General features: G+C 34.9%; 3 protein-coding genes across 8 annotated transcripts; 2 read left to right on the top strand and 1 right to left on the bottom strand.

Annotated features, from left to right (window-relative positions):
* Nucleotides 1-772: 772 nt before the first annotated feature.
* On the top strand, nucleotides 773-5,029 carry LOC114751087 (GTP cyclohydrolase 1). 3 transcript variants are annotated; one of them, XM_028939753.1, is made up of 3 exons: nucleotides 773-899; nucleotides 1,347-1,617; nucleotides 3,199-5,029. In XM_028939753.1, the coding sequence occupies exons 2-3, from the start codon at nucleotides 1,404-1,406 to the stop codon at nucleotides 4,392-4,394; spliced, it is 1,410 nt and encodes a 469-aa protein (XP_028795586.1). In that variant the 5' UTR covers nucleotides 773-899; nucleotides 1,347-1,403; the 3' UTR covers nucleotides 4,395-5,029. The 3 variants fall into 3 exon arrangements, with proteins under 3 accessions (XP_028795586.1, XP_028795585.1, XP_028795584.1); XM_028939752.1 differs by having other exon boundaries at nucleotides 773-1,247; XM_028939751.1 differs by having other exon boundaries at nucleotides 773-1,617.
* Nucleotides 5,030-8,652: 3,623 nt separating this feature from the next.
* Nucleotides 8,653-13,990, top strand: LOC114751089 (exosome complex component RRP4 homolog). 2 transcript variants are annotated; one of them, XM_028939754.1, is made up of 9 exons: nucleotides 8,653-8,984; nucleotides 10,749-10,907; nucleotides 11,030-11,131; nucleotides 11,234-11,279; nucleotides 11,753-11,842; nucleotides 12,274-12,339; nucleotides 12,691-12,756; nucleotides 12,849-12,914; nucleotides 13,267-13,990. In XM_028939754.1, the coding sequence occupies exons 2-9, from the start codon at nucleotides 10,753-10,755 to the stop codon at nucleotides 13,684-13,686; spliced, it is 1,011 nt and encodes a 336-aa protein (XP_028795587.1). In that variant the 5' UTR covers nucleotides 8,653-8,984; nucleotides 10,749-10,752; the 3' UTR covers nucleotides 13,687-13,990. The 2 variants fall into 2 exon arrangements, with proteins under 2 accessions (XP_028795587.1, XP_028795588.1); XM_028939755.1 differs by lacking the exon at nucleotides 12,274-12,339.
* A 547-nt stretch (nucleotides 13,991-14,537) lies between these two features.
* LOC114751080 (uncharacterized) lies at nucleotides 14,538-20,556 on the bottom strand. 3 transcript variants are annotated; one of them, XM_028939743.1, is made up of 10 exons: nucleotides 20,320-20,513; nucleotides 20,191-20,233; nucleotides 20,010-20,073; nucleotides 19,465-19,686; nucleotides 18,638-18,819; nucleotides 18,335-18,509; nucleotides 18,043-18,254; nucleotides 16,775-16,897; nucleotides 16,593-16,699; nucleotides 14,538-15,115 (listed from the first exon to the last, which is right to left on the bottom strand). In XM_028939743.1, the coding sequence occupies exons 4-10, from the start codon at nucleotides 19,671-19,673 to the stop codon at nucleotides 14,915-14,917; spliced, it is 1,209 nt and encodes a 402-aa protein (XP_028795576.1). In that variant the 5' UTR covers nucleotides 19,674-19,686; nucleotides 20,010-20,073; nucleotides 20,191-20,233; nucleotides 20,320-20,513; the 3' UTR covers nucleotides 14,538-14,914. The 3 variants fall into 3 exon arrangements, with proteins under 3 accessions (XP_028795576.1, XP_028795574.1, XP_028795575.1); XM_028939741.1 differs by lacking the exon at nucleotides 20,191-20,233 and having other exon boundaries at nucleotides 20,320-20,556; XM_028939742.1 differs by lacking the exon at nucleotides 20,191-20,233 and having other exon boundaries at nucleotides 16,593-16,696; nucleotides 20,320-20,556.
* Nucleotides 20,557-20,877: the final 321 nt, after the last annotated feature.

Here is a 20,877-nt window from a genome sequence, read left to right as displayed (position 1 = left end):
GATAATAAGTGAAAAAAGAAATGAGAGAGAATAAGTGTAAAAAAGAGATGAAAAAAATATATACTACCTCCATTCCTAAGTATAAGAGTTAGTTGGTGTTTCTAAATGCAATATCCCAATTCAGCTTATCTCCCAAATTTATAGTTTGTTCTCAAAAATATCCTTATTGATGGTAAGGTACTTCCATCCAAGTGTAGGTTCAATATATATAATTGAGTGAGAGTAATTTAAGGAAGTCAATTCACATTTGTTATAAATAACTAATTTAACTAATTTTTTTTATTTTTTTAAATTAGTTATCTAGCTCTTCTATTAAGGACCAGGCAGTAATTAACTAGAAATAAAAATAAAAATGTATTAAATTATCATACAGATTCAAATTATAACTTATAATAAAAATAAAATTCCTTCAAAAACTTGATACTTGTATTTTGAAAAATAGGACAAAAAAATCTTCTCCTTATATCTTATAAATAGGATCAAATAACTAAATCACGCAACTTAAAAATTTGGTCAAAATTGATTTAAGATAATAATCCAATATATTTTCCTGAAACACTCTTATTTATGAGGATGGTGAGTGGGAGATATAACGAGTAAAAATAGAAATGAGAGAGAATAAGTAAAAAAAAAAAAAAAGAGAGAGAGAGAGAGAAATAAAAAATTATAATACTTATGGCTATATATCTTGAAAAGTGGGAGTAATTCTTAATTACCGCGTCGGCCCAAAATCTGTCTGAAACAAATTGCCGGAAGGACGATTATTCTGTCCGGGAAGCCACAGTTGGCCACCAACCCTATGGATGCGACACCACCGCCTCCATGTATATATATGCGTGTGTTGATGCGTGTCTATGCATTAACGAGAATCAGAACAAAGTGCAGATAACGAAAACGAGGTGTGCCTCTGTTCTGACCCACGTCTTTCTCGGTCCCTCTGCTTCTGAGTCCCGCGAGAAACGATAACTTTTGTTTTCTCTTCCTCTTCAGTGGGACCCCATTATTCTTGTGTTTGCATCTTCCTCCTAAACGACGATCCACTCATTCCCACATCAACCCTTTCTCTTCACTCTGTCGTTTCGTAGCTGCTTCTATCTTTGTTATCTTTCCCTTTTCTCGTTTCTGGTTGTGGTTCTACTTGAATTGTTTGATCCCTTTGAACCATTTCCACTCCCTCATCGTTACTCGTTGTTTTACTGCATATTGAACCCGAGATTTGTTTCAGAAATTTCGGATTCGCGATTTCGGTTATTTCTCTGTAACCCCGTTAAGTTGCATCTAGATTTGATACCTGAATTTGAAGTTTGTATTTGATTTTTTTTGGGATTCGGTTGGTTGGTTGGTAGGTGGTTGATTTGGCGTTGTATCTGGGGATTTGCTGGTCGTTGCATTTGTGGTCTTCAATGGGCTGTTTGGATGAGGGCCATTTCAATGTTGAGCATGATAATGTTGTGAGTAATGGGTGTGTTGAATTGGGTTTAGAAGAGGAGGGGAATACAAGTGCCATTGAAGATGCTGTGAAAGTTCTGTTGCTCGGTCTGGGGGAAGATGTGAACAGGGAAGGTCTCAGAAAGACGCCACTTCGTGTGGCCAAAGCCCTTCGTGAGGGAACCAGAGGTAAGTACTATCTATCTTAAACTTCTGTGGTATTGGTTGTTTTCTTACTTTATGCCAGGTTAGACGTGATTTCATTCTCAGCGCCGTAATAAATCTCCGTAAAGCGACTTGTCCTCTATTTCTGTAGAAGGGACAAAAAAAGAATTTTATGTATGGAAAGAGCGGTAAAAAGTGGTCTGTACATTTGCATTTTTACCTCTTTTAGCTTTGTTTTAGCTTGGAAGATTCATATCTTTTGAGGAAGGTTGTTTTGATGTTGAGTGTTGTTGCATTTATATTCTTAACAATGTTACTCTTAGGATCTGGCTTTGGTGTTTAGGACTTATACTCTAGAACAGTAGGTTTTTAACAGTCCAACGTCTTAATTTTCTTGAATTTTTTGAAACTATCTTACACCAACTTATACTTTCACTATCATCATCTTCTATCAATAGAATGTCCCTTTTCAATACTTGCCGTCGCAAAATTCTTCGTAGTTATGGCCGTTATACCGTTTTATCTCTGCTTTGCACTGTTTTTGAAGCAAAAGAATTTCTTTTGGCCTCTGGTGTGGTGGTGGTACGATTTGCATTTCAGGCAATTTTTTAATAGTTAGCTGAAGCAATTACCTGATTATTAATTCCTTCAGTTAGTTTGGGAAAATCTATCTTTGTTTTGGGAAAAATTTTTATTGGACGGATAACTGAACACATACGTGATAGTTGCATTTCCCCTATCACTTTTGGCTCACTACATCCTAGATTTTTGACATTTTGTTTAGTAAGTTTATAATCTTTTTGGATTCACGGACCTTGTTAGAAATCCTTTATGAGCATTCCTCAGTTCCATACTGTGAAGTTTGATATTTGTGGTTCAGATATGCTGCTTTTCTCATGACATTCGGTGCTGTTGAGCATTAATTTTATGTATTTTTTTTTTTAAATAGACATAGGGCTTGAATTGTGAGCTGAAAAATGTTATTGCCCTGCTCAATTCTTCAACGTTGTGTTCTGACTCTCAATCAAGTGTTTACCCTTACTTTAGGGAGTCAAACATTTGCATTAATTGTTCTATGCATTTCATCTTCAATCTTTCCTAAAAAATTAGAGATAATTTATTCATTATGGTCTGCTCGGAGTTTCTTGACTGAAGCGATCCTTACGTTTTCAATGTCTAAATCATGAAGCTGCATCATATGAGAGGTTAAGGATGTTTTTCTTAATCACATTATCTGTTTATTTATTTGTTTTGAGGAAAGAAGTTTCAGCTTGTGTTATAGCCCACAATAACTGTCACTAGAGGCATTTTGTGTTTCCTCCTTTCTTTGTTCCTGATTAGGCTGCCGGAATAGTAAAGTTCTCCTTTTGTATTTAATAGTTTTGTGGTGTCATTTTTATATAATATGGTATATGTAGCTTGCTCTCAAGGCTCTATTTTAATTTTTTACATTAGTAATTATAATTCATTAGGGACTTTTCCGTCAATGGCCTTGGTACATGCATTATCTAGCTTGAATAATGTCCAGGTGACATTTTATTTTAAATTTAACAGTATCCTATGTTCTTGAAATAATAAATTATAAGGGTTCCTATCTTCCTACAGGTTACAGACAAAAGGTGAAGGACATTGTTCAGGGTGCACTGTTTCCTGAAGCTGGTCTGGATAATAGAGTTGGACATGCAGGGGGAGCAGGGGGGCTTGTGCTTGTTCGAGATCTAGACCACTTTTCTTATTGCGAGGCCTGCTTGCTTCCATTCCAAGTCAAGTGTCATGTGGGCTATATCTCTTCTGGTCAAAGAGTTGTTGGTTTAAGCAAGCTCTCGCGTGTGACTGATGTATTTGCTAAACGGCTCCAAGAGCCTCAGCGTCTGGCGAATGAGATCTGTACTGCTTTGCATCAGGAAATAAAGCCAGCAGGTGTTGCTGTTGTAATCCAGTGTTCTCATATTCACTTTCCAAACATAGAATCAGTTCTTCTTGACTCCAAACACCAAGGATGGGTGAAGATACTTGTTTCTTCAGGTTCAGGGGTTTTTGAGAACAAGAGTGCAGATGTATGGGCTGATTTTTATAATCTCCTTAAATTTAGAGGCATTGATAGGGAAGAAATACAGTTTAGAGTATCATCTGATCAGTGCTGGTGTCCCTCTCTGTCTTCCCTTTCCGCTGAAGCTTCCTCCAAAATTGAAGCAGTCAACCCAGTGACTGTCGCTGCAGTAGCCTCAATTCTCAAATCTTTGGGTGAAGATCCATTGAGGAAGGAGCTTGCAGGAACTCCAGGTCGATTTGTGAAATGGTTGATGAACTTCCAGAACTGCAACATGGAGATGAGGCTGAACGGTTTTCTTGGTAATGGTATGAATTCTTCAGACACCAATGGGAACGCTAACTTGAATGACAAACAAATATGCTCTGAACTGAACATGCCTTTTTGGTCTCAGTGTGAGCATCATTTACTTCCATTTCATGGTGTTGTTCACATCGGATATCTTGGCTCCGATGGATTTAAGCCCATCGGAAAATCCCTTTTGCAGTCCATAGTACACTTTTATGGTTTCAAGCTCCAAGTTCAGGAAAGACTTACCAGACAAATAGCAGAAACCATTTCACCACTGTTAGGTGGAGACGTGATAGTAGTTGTGGAGGCAAGCCACACCTGTATGATTTCTAGGGGAATTCAGAAGTTTGGAAGTAGCACGGCTACCATTGCCGTGTTAGGAAATTTTTTGACAGATGCTTCTGCGAGGGCTATGTTCTTGCAGAGTATTCCAAGTTCTACTTCTCCAGAAGGACTATGATCTTTGTTTGAGCTCACTTGGAATAATTTAGCTGTCGTTCTAATTGTCATGTCAAGTTATCAAAAAAATTGTCAATTCTTGTCTCTAGATTTTAACATCCTGGAAGCATGAAGTGGGCGTACTTTATGTGGATCTGGAGGGGCAAAGAGATATAAACCGGGAGACAAACCTGAGCTAAATTGTCAGGTAAATCCAATTTACAATGACAATAAGTAGCAGAAGCATCATAAGGAGACATGTAAATATGTTAGACGTGTTACTTATTGGGATCCATATCTGATCTATTTACATGTCTTTCTTATAATTGGTTTGATGTTTGTGTGTGTCATATAGTAGAGTTCCAAGTCGTAATTGAAGGCTTATTTGGCAACAGTGCAAGAGCCTACACATGGATAATTCTGGAGAGATCCTTCCATTCTATGGATATTCTGAAGAAAAAGATTACGAGTTTCTCATGTTTTGTTGTTGTGCCTGTGTTTTACCAGCAGCAATTGTCTGATACGTCTTCTTTGTGTTACGACGTTTTAAATATCATTGATGTGTGCAACGTCCAGTCAGAAAATTAAAAGATGCTGTTGATGTCTGTCCCAAAAAAAAAAAAAGGGAATCATATACCGTTGGTGTTACCCTGCTTATTTTCCTCGTGCTACTTTCACTACTGTCTTTGCATTTTCTTTGCTGGGAAGTTAATCTTTTTGATTTTTCAATTTTTAACTTAGTTACAATTCTATCTTTTAGCTATGATTCATTATGGCCTATTTTCTAAACTTTTAGTTTGTTAAAACTCAGTCCCTAAATTTAATTTACTTGATTGAAATTCAGTTCCTAATACTTTTCTCGTTTAACAAAGGTTAAAGTATGCTTTTAGTTGTTTATATTTACATAGTGTTTCATTTTAGTTTCTTAACTTTAAAAAGTATAATTTTGGTAATTTAATCCTAAAATCATTAGCAAAAAATGATGATAATAAAATCTTGAATGTTGATAAAATCATAAAACATTTTCAAGTGCTAATGTATTAACTTTTATTTTTAAAACTAGTAATTATTACAAAAAAATCACCTTTAATAATAATAATTTTGGACTTAAAAGGCTAAAAATATGTTTGCTCCGGTTTAAAATATAAGCACCAAATAACTAATTCACACAATGAGAAAGTTAGTGAAAATTAGTTAAAGATAATAAATATATAAAATAATAAAACTTAGTTTCTTAAACACCTTTATTTATGGAGAGGGTAAGTGGAAGAGAGAATGAGGATAAAAAAAAGATGAGGGAGAATGAATGGAAAAACAGAGACAAGAGAGACATACAATTAATTAGTAGCAAAAATGCAAAAATATATTAAATGATCAAACAAATTCAAAGTAATACTTGTGAAAAAAAAAAAAGCTCCTTTAAAGATTTGATGTTTATATTTTGAATCAGAAGGAGTATTTTTTAAAGTTAAAAAAATCAAATTAAACCTTTATATGAAATTAAAAGATCAAATATATATTTTAATTTTTAATAAATTAATTATTATCATATATAACCCATCCTGAGTCATCATCTCAGGCATCCTATATGTTAAATTTATGTTTTAATGATATCAAAACTAAGAAAAGATTTGTTTTGCAAGATAAATAACTTAATTTTGATTAGCAAGTGATCGACATAAAGAATTTGATTTAAGTTACACCACACTCTGAGTTGTATTTTATATTGTGTTTGTTTTAGAAGGCAACTTGCAATAACTTCCATATGCATAACATGGAGTCATACCGCTGTTGGAGAAACTGTTCCTTTTAAGTCAAAACTTTCGATAACCTCGTGAGTGTTTTCACCTAACAAGTTTTTTTTTTGGGGTCAAAGCATTCAATGCATGTTGTAATAACTATTCATGAGTCTAACAGAGCTCCCTTCAAGGCAAAAATGAGATTCTAACGACTATGCTTCAATTACTTACTCATGCTGATACTTTATTTTCATCAAATACTCTTTAAATTTCAGTGTTTCCCATCGTCTATCCATTTGAGCAAGAGATTAATTATCGTAATATATTACCTTCGATGCTTAATATGAAAGTTAGATAACTAATTTGAAGAGATTAAAAAAAATAAGTTAAGTTAGTTATTTGTCACAAATCTGATCTTTCTAAATTATCCTTTTCAATCATGTACGTTAGATGATTGGTATTATATTTTGATGGGAACGCTCTACAAGCAATAAGGATATTTTGGAAAAAAGATGATAGACAAAATATATTGAGATCTTTTATATAGAACCAAATTCTATTTCTAATTAATTCTTTTATTAAGGATATGAGGTAGTATTTCCCATTGTGGAGTGTTACTCAAGATAATGAGTTTTTGAGGGGTTTAGTTAGCACTTCTCTGCTCCTTAATATAAGGCCTAATTAATATAATACCTAATTAACTAATTTGAGTAGATTAAATATGTTAGTTAAATTAGTTAATATAATTTATTTTTTTCTAAAACTTCATAAGCATCTTTCTTAATTCCTTCATTCTCTCATATTTGATTATTGTTGAAAAAGTATAAATAGGGTTAATGTGAGAAAAAATTAGTAAACATGTGAAATATGTCTTACTCTTATATATAGGACTAATATTAACTTTCTAATGAGTTTCTAAGGAGAGGAGGAGTAGTTTACAAGTTGCAAGTGAGGGTGTTATAGACTGGGATTGTCTGGTCTTTATTTAATGCCATGTTTATGTTTTAAATTTGCTTTGATTTTCATATCACTTAATTTACTCCCCTGTTAGGTAAAATATGGCACTAACATTATGTACCTTCCGAGTAACCATCACATGGATTCTATACAAAATTAATTGAGAAAAAGAGGATCAAATTTAAGAAGACAGAATACATATCTATGAGTTTATATGGAAGAAGGAATTAGAAATAAACAAAGCAGACCAATTGCCCTATTCAGAATTCAGGTATCAAAAAAGAAAAAAAAAAATCTTGGCCATGGAAGACTAAACATCAATGGAGAAAGTTGCTGCAAGCTCACTTGTAAGAAGTTGAGAACCTTTCGAAAACCAAGGGCTGATTTTCTTTTAGGAAAAATTACACACAGGCTTTATAGAAAACAATTAATTAAAAAAATCCCTCAAAATCCCTAAATGCTTCCTAAGTCTCCAGGGACTTCAAAGCAAAAAATTAAAATTGTAAAATTACCTACTTGCCTCCACTGATGGAAAAGGTTGTGATTAGTTGCTATGTAAGTTGTGACTGTATATTGTGCATGTTATCATTCGGTTGAGTGTGGGTTGTAATTGGTTTTGTGCATGTTGTGAATGGCTCAAATGTATGTGATTGGCTGCTGTGTAAATTGTGATTATAGTTATACATGTTGTTATTCGGTGAGAGTAAGTAGGTAATTTTACAATTTTAATTTTTTGCTCTGAGGTCTCAGAAGACTTAGAAAGCATTTAGCAATTTTAGAGACTTGTTCAGAATTAATTATCTTTTATGGGACTTGCGTGTAATTTTCCCTTCTTTTATTCTCTGTCTTCCCCCGGGTATGGAGCCTCCGGTTTTCAAGCCGTGGATACATGAGGAATAAAATAATTATATTACCTCTTATTCTTAATATAAAATTTGAGCTAAAATATATATGGTCACTTAACTTTAAACAGGAGTTTAATTTAATTTATTAACTTTAAAAAATATACTTTTTATTATTTAATCTTAAAATTGTTAACAAAAAAATAATAACACTAATATCTTAAATATTGATATAACATTTTCAAATACTAATATATAATTTGAGAAGATTATCTTAATATAAAATTCATTCTATTAAATTGATTGCTTGTGACTTCTGCCTCTCAAGACCGAGGAAGTTTGGAATCAGTTTCTATATTTATCACTGTGATGAGCACCGTGATGCTCAATATTATAATGAAATCAACATTATTTAAATACAGTTTTAATGATCTAAATTTAAAATTTTTAACTAATAATTTTTAAATAAAGAATTATTTTTTCTGAAAAAACTTATAGTTAAAATATTATATTTATTTGAATTATCTACTTATTAAAGCAAACAATTTTTTAAAAACAAAAATTTAAAAATTTAAATCACTCATTCATATTACAGTGGCAATGTGATGAGACCCATGCTGCTTGATGTGCAAGTGCAATCTTATGTACACGGTTTATGCCCCCCGTTGTTGTTGTTTAGAGCATTTAACTTGGAAGCGATTGGCCCATGGCTCTGAAGTTCATATCATAGCATTCTCCTTGCAATTAAGGTTTTGAAGGGGGCTGTTCGCCTCAAGCTCTCTATACTGCTCACGCCGCTACTGGTCGACTCAGCTCCCGTTCTCAGTGACTCCGGTCCGCTGGCCGCCGCATCTCACCCTCGTGTTTCTGTTAACTCCCAACCTCTCTGTCGTCCTCGCCTTCGCATTGACTGCCGTTGTCACTTGCCGTTCTCGCGTTCCCGTACGAAGACCACTCTCCGCCTCAGTCTAGCCACCTCAGCCTCAGCTTCTCGCCTTCTCAGACTCGCGTTCGAAGATCAATCCCTCTCTCTCGTCTCTCTGCAATTTTTTTTGCCCTTTGGCTCCTCATTTGGTATGATTTCATTCTAGTTCTCTGCACTTATGCCAGTACCTTCATCCTACTGGTGTCTTCTAATAAAGAAATAATAATAAGAGTAAGAGGATGACACAAAGGTGCGTGCTTTATAATAGTCCGCGAACTGTGAATCGAATAGAACATCAAAATGTACCACCACTGTTTTCTCGGCCTATCGAGAAAAAAAGTCTAGCTTTAGGCATATTTGGCCATCAAATTAAGTTGGTAGTATGTATGTTTGGGAAGGAATAAGCAGATTTCATGTCATTTAAACATCACTGGGGATTGAATATGTGGCATTAGTAAATAATAAGGTAATCTACACATGTATATTGTTGCTGCTGTAATTATTATTAAATGTGGTTCTTTTCACCTACCTAGAATGAACTGCATATAAATGCACATGAATGATGGGAGAGAGAAAATGGGTGGCTAAAAATCTCGTGATTGCTGTGAGAAGAAATTGGAGCTTTTGGGGACAGTGGGGAAGACCGGAGGAGAGCGTTTGGGCACTTTGATGATGGGAAAAACATTTAACTTTTGGCAGCATATATTTTTTTATTTTCTAAAATGTAAGAAATGAAAGCACAAATTTATACACCATGTTAAAGAATTGCTGCAATCGCACAAATGAGAGATAATTATGTATAAGTAAAAGCAAAATGAAGGAACTAAACGGAAGAAATGATGTGGCGGCAATGTAACTCATTAAGGGCAACCCGTTAGGGAGCATATAGAAAACAGCAGAGTTGAATTCTGAAAATAAGTTGGAGGAAATAGAAGTCTTAGAAAACAGACTAAGGCCTATTTTTGTTTCATTACACGTCTTTGATAGCCTGTCCAGCACTTTAGTCTTATAATTTCAGAATTTCTTCTTTCTGCTGGTAGTTATATTGTGTGACAATTGACATGCGACTCTGTTGATGATAATAAGTTTTACTGGAATGATTATTAATGTGTATGAGCCGTCCGAACAAGAACAGATCATATTGCAGACTTGATTAGTGCTACTCTGCGTTGCTCAATTTTGATTTGAGAGTATTGTTGGATTGTTGAATACTTATTTTTCTTCTTGGGTTTGAATTATGTTGAATTGTGTTGTTTTATGGAGTATTGTCAATGGCTATATTGTCTAGAATACACTTATTTTTCTTCTTGGGTTTGAATTATGTTGAATTGTGTTGTTTTATGGAGTATTGTCAATGGCTATATTGTCTAGAATACAGATCTTGATTAATAACATACTGTATGAAATGTTGTAGTGTATCAAATTTCATTGTACTATTGCAACTGCTAATCAGGTCTGATCAAATAATATGTTAGCTTTTAATAGGCTCAAAGCCTCAAATGTGTAGGCCTTGAAGCCTGTTCAAAAGCTTACATTTTGTGCAGGCTTCAATAGGCTTAAGGCCTACAAGGCCTAATCCTCCAAGCCTATTTAAAGGCCCACATATTAAGTATAGGCCTTTAAGGCTATAGGCCAAGCTAGGCCTTTGGTTGGATCAGACTTGAGCCTAAGAAAAAGCCTGCATGTAGGTTTCAAGCTAGGCTCAGGTTCTAGGCCTATGTTGTAGGCTTAAGCCTATTTGGAGAAAGCTTGGCCTACTTCCAACCCAATGGCTTCAAGCCAGGCTCAAGTTCTAGGTCGCTGTAGGCCCTAGCCTATTTGGCCAAAGGCCGGCCTATTTCCATCCTGGCAGGTGAAATTTCAGGGTTTAGGGATTTTTACTTTGTTGATTTGCTTTCTTCCTATTTTTGAAGGGAGATGAGAGGGCTACAGCTACCATTGAGCCAAACTCAGAAGGTTCGACTGCAGAAAGCTCTGCAACAGCTCGAGTCTCTATCTTCCAAGGTCAATTCGGATGCTTCTGTTACTGTAGCTGATTCCATATCTGTTAACCACGAAGATGGCTTCCTCAAGTAACCTCTTCTTTCCCTCAATTTGGCTTTCAGATTATTTCTTTGATGGAACAATGCTATAGTACTTTGTTTTCAATCACATTTGATTCATGTTTATGTTTGTTTCTTCTTCTTTACTCTAGGGGACATGGTACCACTGACCTCAAAGGTGAAGTGGTTGCCACTGTATGCGGTGTGGTTGAGCGCGTTAACAAGCTTGTGTATGTCCGCACGTTGCGCTCCAGGTATGCTTAATTTTATTAAGGACATTGAATTTGCATTACAGAAAGAGGTTGTATTCCCCGTTTTCTTCCTCCCCTTGTTTGATGGAATTTAGATTTGCATAGGTACAAACCCGAGGTCGGAGACATTGTGGTAGGTCGTGTTGTTGAGGTACAGAAATTACTGTTTTTCTATTGTTGACTACTTGAGTATGCTTGAAGTTGAATCCTGTGTATATGATATGAATTTGAAGTATACTTTTTTATGAGGGAGGCTTTTTGGCCGTTTGAAACACTGTGTGACATTTCAAAGTTAGTAATGACTGTGAAAGTGCTTGAGGGTTTATGATTATGCTGATCTAATTTGACACAATTCCTGTACACTAGTTTGGTTCAACACAAATAGTGGTCAGAATCTGTACTTTGTGAGACTTACCCATCTTCCTGTCTGAATGCACTTCTTGTTTTCTTTTGGGTGAAGTGAAAAATCTGTTAAGGAAATTTATGTATTGTATCTCATCAGGTGTTGGGGAGAAATCAGAACGTGTAGGATCTATAAAGTCATTAATAAACGTGTCAATCAAGTGAGTTTATGTCCCCTTTGTTCCTGTTCTTTCAGCTTATCCATCGTTAGTTTTTGTGTAGGTTGTTCAAAAGCGTTGGAAATTGGAGATAAATTACAGTCAAAATGCCACTTTGATGCTGTCTTCAATGAATTTGCCTGATGGCATCCAGGTATTTGATTAGTTACGGAATCTCTTGTAATTCTTTATCAGAAGAATATTTGCAAGTTTACAAGTGGTAAATACTTATCTTCAGTTGAAAATATGTAAAATTTGGAAGAGAGAAAATTAGATTGATGGGTTTGGATTTCTATATTTAATGGGCATATAATGTTTTATTGAGCCAAGCGTCAGCCATGTAGACACTGCCAGGTGGAGAAGTGCATGGACTATGGAGAGGAGACATATCTAGATGTAGCTGTCTGGAAATTGTTATACTTCTGTTGTGGTCTCTGCCATTTAGGGCATAACGAGTTCCAAATGTCTTCAGCAGGGTTATTTCGCCATGTCAGGCTGGTCCTGGTGGAACATGGTATTTGGTTATGTCTAGGCAGCTCTAAAATCAGAGGCCAAAATGATTTTGATCATCTTGTTTTGGTGCAGCCTAAACTGAAACGATATGTTGGCTTGCAAGTATCATTTATGGCCTGTAGCATCTATTTTGTCCAGGTCAAGTACTGGTTGAAGATGTTTTTTTATTCCTAATGATTGGGGTTTAATCTTGGCTTAGAGAAACATTAATCAAGAAATCACGTTTAAAGAAATTGGTAAATGGAAGTCTGGTTATTCAAGAGGCAATAGTAAATTATTTATGGATATCATATATTGTGAAGTTCCACAAACTCTGAATAGTACTGAGAAAGAGAGCAGTTTCATTCACAACTACTGCAACTCTTGAAGTGCTCTGTTATATTTCTTCGCTTAGATTTTAGTTTTTCCTTATGGACGTGCTTCTTTCTTTTTTAATTTTTCCCAACTGAGTTTGCAAACCCTAAGTCAGATTGTTGTTTACACTGCTAGAGACGACGGACTGCTTTGGACGAACTCAACATGCGTAGTGTTTTTGAAGAGAATGATGTTGTTTGTGTAAGTACAATTTTTTCCTACGCAGTTTAATTTATTGAATCAAATAGGAAAAGACAGCAATTTATTTACTCTATATTTTATTTTTGCTTTAGGCTGAAGTTCGTGGTTTCCAGCATGATGGTTTGCACCTTCAAGCAAGAAGTCAGAAATATGGGAAAGTATGCGATCTTTCATTTTATTTTGAACTTTAAAGACACAAATGCATGCTTGTTTGGTTGACTTTTTTACCTCTACAGGAAAAGTAATAATCAGTTTTATAAGCTGGGAAACAAATAATGTTATGGAAATGCATTGCTATGCATGCTCTGTTGCTAGCAGAAATAAAAATACGCGTCTTCAGACTGCCTGTTTATAGCTGAGTCATACAAAAACAACCAAGCACAGGACACAATAAAAACACTGTTTACAGCCAATATGATAATGCGTCTCATGTTCTTATTGCTTGAAATTTGTTGGGATTGTGTTTTGAAGAATCACTGTGACTTATTGCGCTTTTTGATCCCATATCAGCTTAAGAGAGGTCAACTGCTTACTGTCACTCCTTATTTAGTGAAGAAACAGAAGCAGCATATCCATCATATAGAGCAGTATGGCATTGATTTGATTCTTGGTTGTAATGGATTCATATGGGTGGGGGAACACATTGAAGCAAAAGACGATGACGACATGGCGGATCAAGCGAAACAATCTGAAGGGCAAGAGCAAAGTTTCACGGCATTAGAGACAAGAAAATACATATGCAGGACTGCTAATGCTGTTAGAGTATTATCCAACTTGGGGTTCAATATGACATTGGAAATTATCAAGGAAACGGTTAATCTCAGCCTCACGTTGAATCTTGATGCGCATGAAATGCTGAGTTCTGAGTTTTGTGTTCTGGTTGCTGAAAAAGAGGCTGAGAGGAGAAGCTCGATAAAAAAGAAAAGATAGACTATTGCCTTGGATTCTTCTAGCTGGGAATTTTGTAGCTGTGACTTTTAGGATGAGATTTTTAATTCATAGTGAACATTTAGTTACATCCATTTCCTTTGGTGGCAAGTTTCTGGTGATAAGTTCTATAATCCTAGTGTTTGGATATAATTCAGAACCGTTCATATAGAGAAGTGGTAAACATCGTTGGATGGAATGTGACCATTGGTTTACTTTACAAGTTTTGCTGTTCCAAATTCCAATACTTTCGTGTGTGTAATTTCTCCAATATTGAATGAGTGACCCAACACTTTTTTCTATGAAAGTCAGTCTATGGAAGTGCCGTATAAATTTGTCGATGGGGGTAGGCGGCAGACGACTTCATTTGTTCCTGAGACCACAAATTTTATTTTCAAAAATTGTAATTTACATTTTCTTTTTCATTCATTTAATGTGCATTTTCTACAATAATGAATCTATAAAGAGAAAGATAAAATAATATAATTGGATATAAATATAGTTTTATTCATTTTTAATTCTCATTGAAAATATTATAAACAACATTTATTGGTTAAAAGATCCAGATTACATAAATTCCTCCCCTCGGTAATCCAAGGGACATGAAAAGACTTTTTTTTTTTTTGTAAATGATTGCATATTGAATATCATCAGAATTATGATTTCTGTAAAAATAGAGAAAACTGACAATTGGCTTCTCTTAAAAATTAGGTTTAATGATTTTCATGTTAGACTAAACTCGCTTTAAATCACTCATTTGGATTGACTCTATCAATTCATAGAAGATTAATCATAAAATTTGAAATTTATAATTACCAAAAAAAATTTCGAATTTATAATAATCATCAAGACAATACACTCCAACATTCATGCTATAATATTAGAAGTTTCTGTTTGGTATAGAAAATCTTACTCGCAATGTTAATATATCAACATATATAACTCAAGCGCTGGTATTATTCATCAGCCGTAATAGTGCAGTTCACCTTAAACTGAGTAAACATATCTTCCCCCCCCCCCCCCTAATTTGCTACAATTTAAACACACACATAACAAGTCAACACTGGGCGACCTCATCCAAACGTGATGGGTGATGTTGCCACTAGGCAAGCAGCCATTGACATGAGGAAACATATCTAGTTATTACTACATACACAGTGAATTATTATGAGATCCCTGCACATGCAATAGAGGAACAAGATTAGCTCTGCACAACTAGAGACTGAAAATGCTACCATATGTGCCGAATTTTGTGCCACTCTATTTTGGGTTGCAATCCAGGAGCCTTGTGCTTTGCACCAGGGCCAAGAATTTTCCAGCCATGACGATGAGGATGACAAGGATGTATAAATTTATCACAGGCTAAGGCAATGGCTATTCCGAGCCCGAGGATCAACAAAATCATATATATTGATAAAGAAGCTTTATGAACCTGCAATCAATAAATTTTTTTGAGTTCAAACTTTCTATATTTAGGCTTAATTTGATTCTCACTAAGAAAGCAAATTAGTCCCATCAGTATCATTAATCTGTCTCTCTAATTCGGTTACATCAATCAAATACTTAAATTATTTGAAAAGGGAAATAAGAGTAATCGACAAAAAGATGAAATTATTCTTGTCGCTGCATGAAATTGGGCTATTGATTGATTAATATAACTATTAATCCCTTTAATTTAGCTAATGATTATTGATAATCATCACTAGATGGGCTGAACTTTTTCTTATAAGCAAATAAGTGGGCTGATAGGCCATTCTTTCTGGCAAGGTATTAAAAACCTCTGCATTGGTCGAGGTAGTAGGTTAACACTTAGAGGGTCCAGGGATCAAACTAGTGAGGAATAAAAAAATTAAAAATTAATGTAAATTCTAATCATGCCATCCAAAAGACTAAGTATCAATTTAATATTTTGAATCTCTAACAAAATAATCATATACTTACATTTTCTTTTCAATTTTCCCTACAATTCTCTTGACAATTAACATTATAGTATCATAGTGTTAAAATCACTAAATATTTTTCCCAGCAAAATATCAAAATAGATTTATGACAACAAAATATTCCTATCTAGAATCCTTTAGTCACTAAACTAACAAGTTTTTAGCATTAAAACAGCTTTTAAAAAGAAAGGGGGGCATATAACGAGGTTAACCCACCAAACTGGTCGGATTAGCCGGTTTTCTCTGGGGTCACCCCAAGTCAACCCGACCACCGGTTTTTACTGCTGATTGGATCGGCCAGGTGACTAGTTGGCTAGTTTCCGATCCAACCTGGCCGGTCCAGTCTAGTCCAATTTTCAATACTATGTTTTCTGGTAAAAAGTGCGCAGAATCCAAATCTCTTCTTAAGTAGGTAGAATATTTGAAAAAGAAGATATAAAATATGAAAAAGAGAAAGACTAACAAGTATTTCAGAATAATCAGAGCCTGAGAAAGATAGCATAGAAATTTAAGACACACTTGGAATTCTCTTAGCATCGTGAATAATATAATAAAGTAAACAGATGCATTGAATTTCCCCAATTTCTAGCAATGAAGTGAAAAAATGAATAGAATCTCCCTCAAGTTTTTTTTTTTGGGCCTAAAATCTCCCTCAAGTTTAGGCTTAGACCATTAATTGATTCCTTAGTGGAATAATTGTTAGATACAAACCAAAATCTCTAATATTTAATTATTCACTAGAAATACAAATGAGCAATAGAGATGTCTCAAAAATGAAAGGGGCTTAGTCACCTAATCTGGAAAAGTCTCTTTATTTCTTTTTTAGCCAGAAAGAAGGCTCTATTTAGCAAGAATCCAAAATTGAAAGACGATTATATGGTCAAGCATAAATTCCATAAGAAAAGTTTGGAAGGAAAAAATGGACATCATAGACATGTTATCATCATCGGTATTTTGGAAGTCACAAACCTTATCCATGACCCTAATTTTTGGAGGATAATTTCTGTCAGCATGCTCAAGAGTATACCGCAACATTTCAATTATGGTAAACTCAGTCACACAATCATCGCATTCTGCAGGAATAATAATCAACTGTTAAACTTACATCAACATAAAAGAATCTTAACCTGAATGAAAACTCGAAAAACTACCTGGGATATCAAAAATTTGAGTTGGTGGAACTCCTAGCAGCTCTACCAAATATGCACATACACGAGCACGATCAGATAGTGAAAGAAGATCCCCATGCGTGACCACAAGCACTGGTTTGTCATCTGCAATTAATCGAGATGATTATTTAACTAACAATACAATTTGGAACTAATTGAAGGAAAAATATGATGAATAGCAGAGAGAGATGCGGACGTCAATGAGGAGAAAAATTAAATGGCTGAAAAGTTGTCTAATTTGCAGAATATATAGAAGTTCTCATAAATTAGTGATTCTTCAAGATCTGTTCCAGCCTAATATATACAAGAAACAAAAGAGAAGCAAATGTTTCGCACTTAGATGACATGCTGGAACGGCACTAAGGCAAGGAAAAACAAAAACAAAAACAATGCAAGACTTCCAAGTTCCAGAAGCTATATATCAGTAATTTAGCATATCAACTATTGAAAGGAAATATATAAAGAAAAAGAGGAGTCGAAGCAGGTAAAACAAAGTTCTGTAAATTTTACAGAACTTAGGTTAATTCATGCGAAAATTCTCAGTTAACTTTCATATGGCATATTATCTCAAAAGAAAATAATATCTCCATCAAGAAATAAGAAAATGCACACCTCAAAATGCTATTTACAAGCTACATAAGAGAAGAGTAAAAAAGACAGCGAGAGTATTTGGGAGAAAATCATCTGTGCTTGAGATTTAAGGACTAGAACAAGGCAAAAGAAAGAAAAAGTATATGTCCTTACTCTTTAGTGAGAGTTTTGAACTACTCACTTTCTTAAAATACCATGCTGGATAAGTGGATATGCAGTATTTCTTTCTCTCAAGGTGGACTTTATATTGCAAATTGGGCTAGGTCTACATTTCTCAGCCTTTACTGACTTTGGCATATTAAGAAAAGAAAGCTAATCACGAAGCCTTACATCTCATGGTTGAAACATATCAGAAGCAGCCGAGTTTCGGCCATGTCAACAACAGACTCAGCAGATATGAGGTACAAATATATCACACTCACAATCCTTTGATCTAGCTGTGTTCATTCATTTTTATATTTTCCAAAGTTTGACATGTCGACATGCCCAAAGTTCATTATATAGCTATGGTTCTTAGATGTTAGAATAGATGAATAGAGGCACACTTGTTTAATATGCATGTAGGCCTATAGAGTATCTGTTCCAATACACATAGAAAAGAAATACAAGCAGTTACAAGAAGCATATCCAGGAAAAAAATACATCTGTCTTATAGACACCTTTAAATGACAGGTACGGGCAATTGAAAGTAGAAGCAACCATATCAGCATATCCTCTCTCCGAAGCACCAGTGTTCTCCAGTGATTTTAAAAGTGAAAGGCCATTAGCAACATATATAACAAAATTAACTTTCATCCTCTTGCTGAAAAAGAAATCAGTCTTGCAAGCCCTATGCTTTAAAAGTTTCTTCAGACGCTGATCATCAGTGCTCCTGATAAGAAATCCCCATTAGGTGAATTGAATATAAACAACGAGTGAATTAAAAATGTTATGTAAATTGAGCGTTCATACCTCAGAACAAGCTCTCCATGACTAACACCTTTTGTCATCCACTGATACAGAATTCTATCATCGTCATTTGGATTGCCAGACAAACAACGTGTATCATACAGACAGATAGAAGTTGAGCTTCTTGGAATCATATACTCCTGGAGAAAGTATGTCCCATCTCCTGTAGATGAATTACCTGGCATCAGAAGATAAATTAAAAAAAATTTATTCAGACAGCTCAATATCCATTTATTCCCTGAGTCAAAGATATCCTCAAATTGAATCTTCAGCAAACAAATTTAAACAACACATTGAATGTCATACATGATACTTGTGCTCTTGCTGTTGCGTATTTGCCAACCTCAAATACTTTGGAGATTCTATTTATTAGACTACTTTTACCAGACCCTCTTGGACCAATCAATATGAGGCATGTTGTCTTTGGTACATCATAATCACTTAATTTCAACCCACCCACATTCTCTGTCCATACTCCTGGGCTGTAGCTGTAACAATTAAACCAACATATATGGCATAGTCAGTAAGAAAACTTTGCGATTTCATATCAGGCTTGTGTTAACTGAAGATCCCTTTTAACTGCACTCACCATACGTTGTTAAATGCAAAAAATTGAAATTAGTCTTGGTTTCACAGTACGGTATAAATCATCAAATAAAAGTGAAGTATTTTAGCAGTAAGCCATAAGTGAAGAAAGACATGCATGCAAAATATAATGTGAAGCGCACGGAGCTGCAAGTTCTAAATGACAGATATTCTGAAATAATAATAATAATAATAATAATAATAAAAATACCTATAGTGAACAAGCAAATGTGCAAATACATAATAAATTAGCAGTTTGGCACACTTGATGGTATACTACACAAATATTTGACCTCATGCTGATTCTTGTGACTAAGGTCCCGCATTCATTTGCCAAGAAGTAAATGTTACATCATTGAAAGAAACAACAAATGCCGCTCCCATAATGCTGACTTATCAATGTTTCTATTTTTTACCCTTACACCAAAGTTTGATTTTCTAAATTTCTCACCATAAACTTCGACGGATGAAGTGTTATCTTTTAGTAATATAAAAACAAATATCAATACAATATATAAAACATGAGAAACTTGAGTTCAAATCAATACCTCAAAATTTTCTCTCTTTCCTCTTTCAGATTCTTGCAACTAATTGTCCTTTCATCATATTTCTGCAAGATTTCTTGGTAGATGCGATGTTTTCTTCTGTTATTGACTTCAAGATCAAAAGAAGAAGAAGAAGGCCCGATATTTATCTCCCCAGTTTCTACTCGTGCCAACCCATTTTCCCCATTCACAGTGTCATTTTCAACCTTCATGCTCAAGCTATCCCTGAAACATAAGAAGATAACATAAAAAGGACATAATTAAATTAAAGGAACCGAATCAACTTTAGACCACTATTGTAGTGCGCCTACTATTATTCCAGACCCATTTTTGCAAATATGTTGCCCCAGGAGAAACTTTCAATTCTCCCCTCAAATCCCCAAATGACAGTGGTCGCCAATGCCTTAGCATTGTCTATCTTGCCGTTGCCCTATAACCATATACTGTCGTATTGTATCTGTGACAGTATCACTACTTAGCTCACAACTACAGAGGAGTTTGATAATTCATGGTTTATACAAGAACATGAGCCACTGATCAGACTGTACCTTGTAAGAGTGGGAGAATTGGAAGAAAGGGTAGAAAAAACGACATCTGAACAAGAATCTTCACCTGTACACAATCATCGAGCAAATAGATAACAAGCGCATAACAAGAATCTCATATGTTTTGCATCAATTTAAACATAGATAAACAGGGAGGGAAAGTATACAAAAAACACACACACACCCACAGAGCACTTAATCAGATTGTTTCCGTATTTTGAATTATCCTACAAAGGAATCGAACAGAAATTACATGGACCCCTCACTTTCTGAGAATCAGAACAGAATATTTACAGAGGCCCCAGAACGCTACCTTGAGACGAAATTGAATCGCCACCCATGGTGTGCTCTGTTTTGCTCAGTGATTACCTTCACTTCTATAGAGCTAAGAGCATTTCCTTGGGTTCTATACTGCCTCTCCCAGGGAAAGTCAAATCGGGAAAGATACTTCGCGGGTAAGAAAATGGATGTTTTTGTCAATGAACTCGTCAATTTGCCTATGTGTATGTATACACACACACTCACTGTCTCTCACCTGCCCGCGCGTACGAGCTTGTTGGCCCCGTGCGACTCAGTTGCATGATCTCACTGAGCACACATGCTCTATAAGCAGCCAATGACACGTGTATTTATCCAAAGTCAAAAGTCAAAACTATTTTCGGACCATTTGTTCTGATTTTTGCACATATTAGTGATGATTATATAAGAAGTGATTTATTGTACACCTCTAGTCCTATTTATAAGACAGAAAAAAGATATTTTTTGATTCTATTTATAAGATATAAAGAGAAATTTTTTATATAGATATATAATTTTATCCTTTATTTATTATTGTATTGACTTTGTTTACATAAGCTATAATACATATTAA

Source organism: Neltuma alba, unplaced genomic scaffold, assembly GCF_004799145.2.
Source record: "Neltuma alba isolate B1F8T4 unplaced genomic scaffold, ASM479914v2 tig00006742_pilon, whole genome shotgun sequence".
Classification (NCBI taxonomy): Eukaryota; Viridiplantae; Streptophyta; class Magnoliopsida; order Fabales; family Fabaceae; genus Neltuma; species Neltuma alba.
This window is presented reverse-complemented; position numbering and strand designations above follow the sequence as displayed.

Bases quoted from the DNA above. Each gene is read 5' to 3' on its own strand.
- LOC114751087 (XM_028939753.1), top strand. From the start codon at position 1,404: ATGGGCTGTTTGGATGAGGGCCATTTCAATGTTGAGCATGATAATGTT. The intron at 1,618-3,198 runs GTAAGTACTATC...ATCTTCCTACAG, and splicing joins CCTTCGTGAGGGAACCAGAG to GTTACAGACAAAAGGTGAAG.
- LOC114751089 (XM_028939754.1), top strand. From the start codon at position 10,753: ATGAGAGGGCTACAGCTACCATTGAGCCAAACTCAGAAGGTTCGACTG. The intron at 11,132-11,233 runs GTATGCTTAATT...AGATTTGCATAG, and splicing joins GTCCGCACGTTGCGCTCCAG to GTACAAACCCGAGGTCGGAG. The intron at 12,340-12,690 runs GTCAAGTACTGG...TTACACTGCTAG, and splicing joins GTAGCATCTATTTTGTCCAG to AGACGACGGACTGCTTTGGA.
- LOC114751080 (XM_028939741.1), bottom strand. From the start codon at position 20,347: ATGGGTGGCGATTCAATTTCGTCTCAAG. The intron at 16,898-18,042 runs GTGTCTATAAGA...GATTAATTGCAG, and splicing joins CCCGTACCTGTCATTTAAAG to ATGACAAACCAGTGCTTGTG. The intron at 15,116-16,592 runs GTTTGTGACTTC...TATTGATTGCAG, and splicing joins AAATTAGGGTCATGGATAAG to GTTCATAAAGCTTCTTTATC.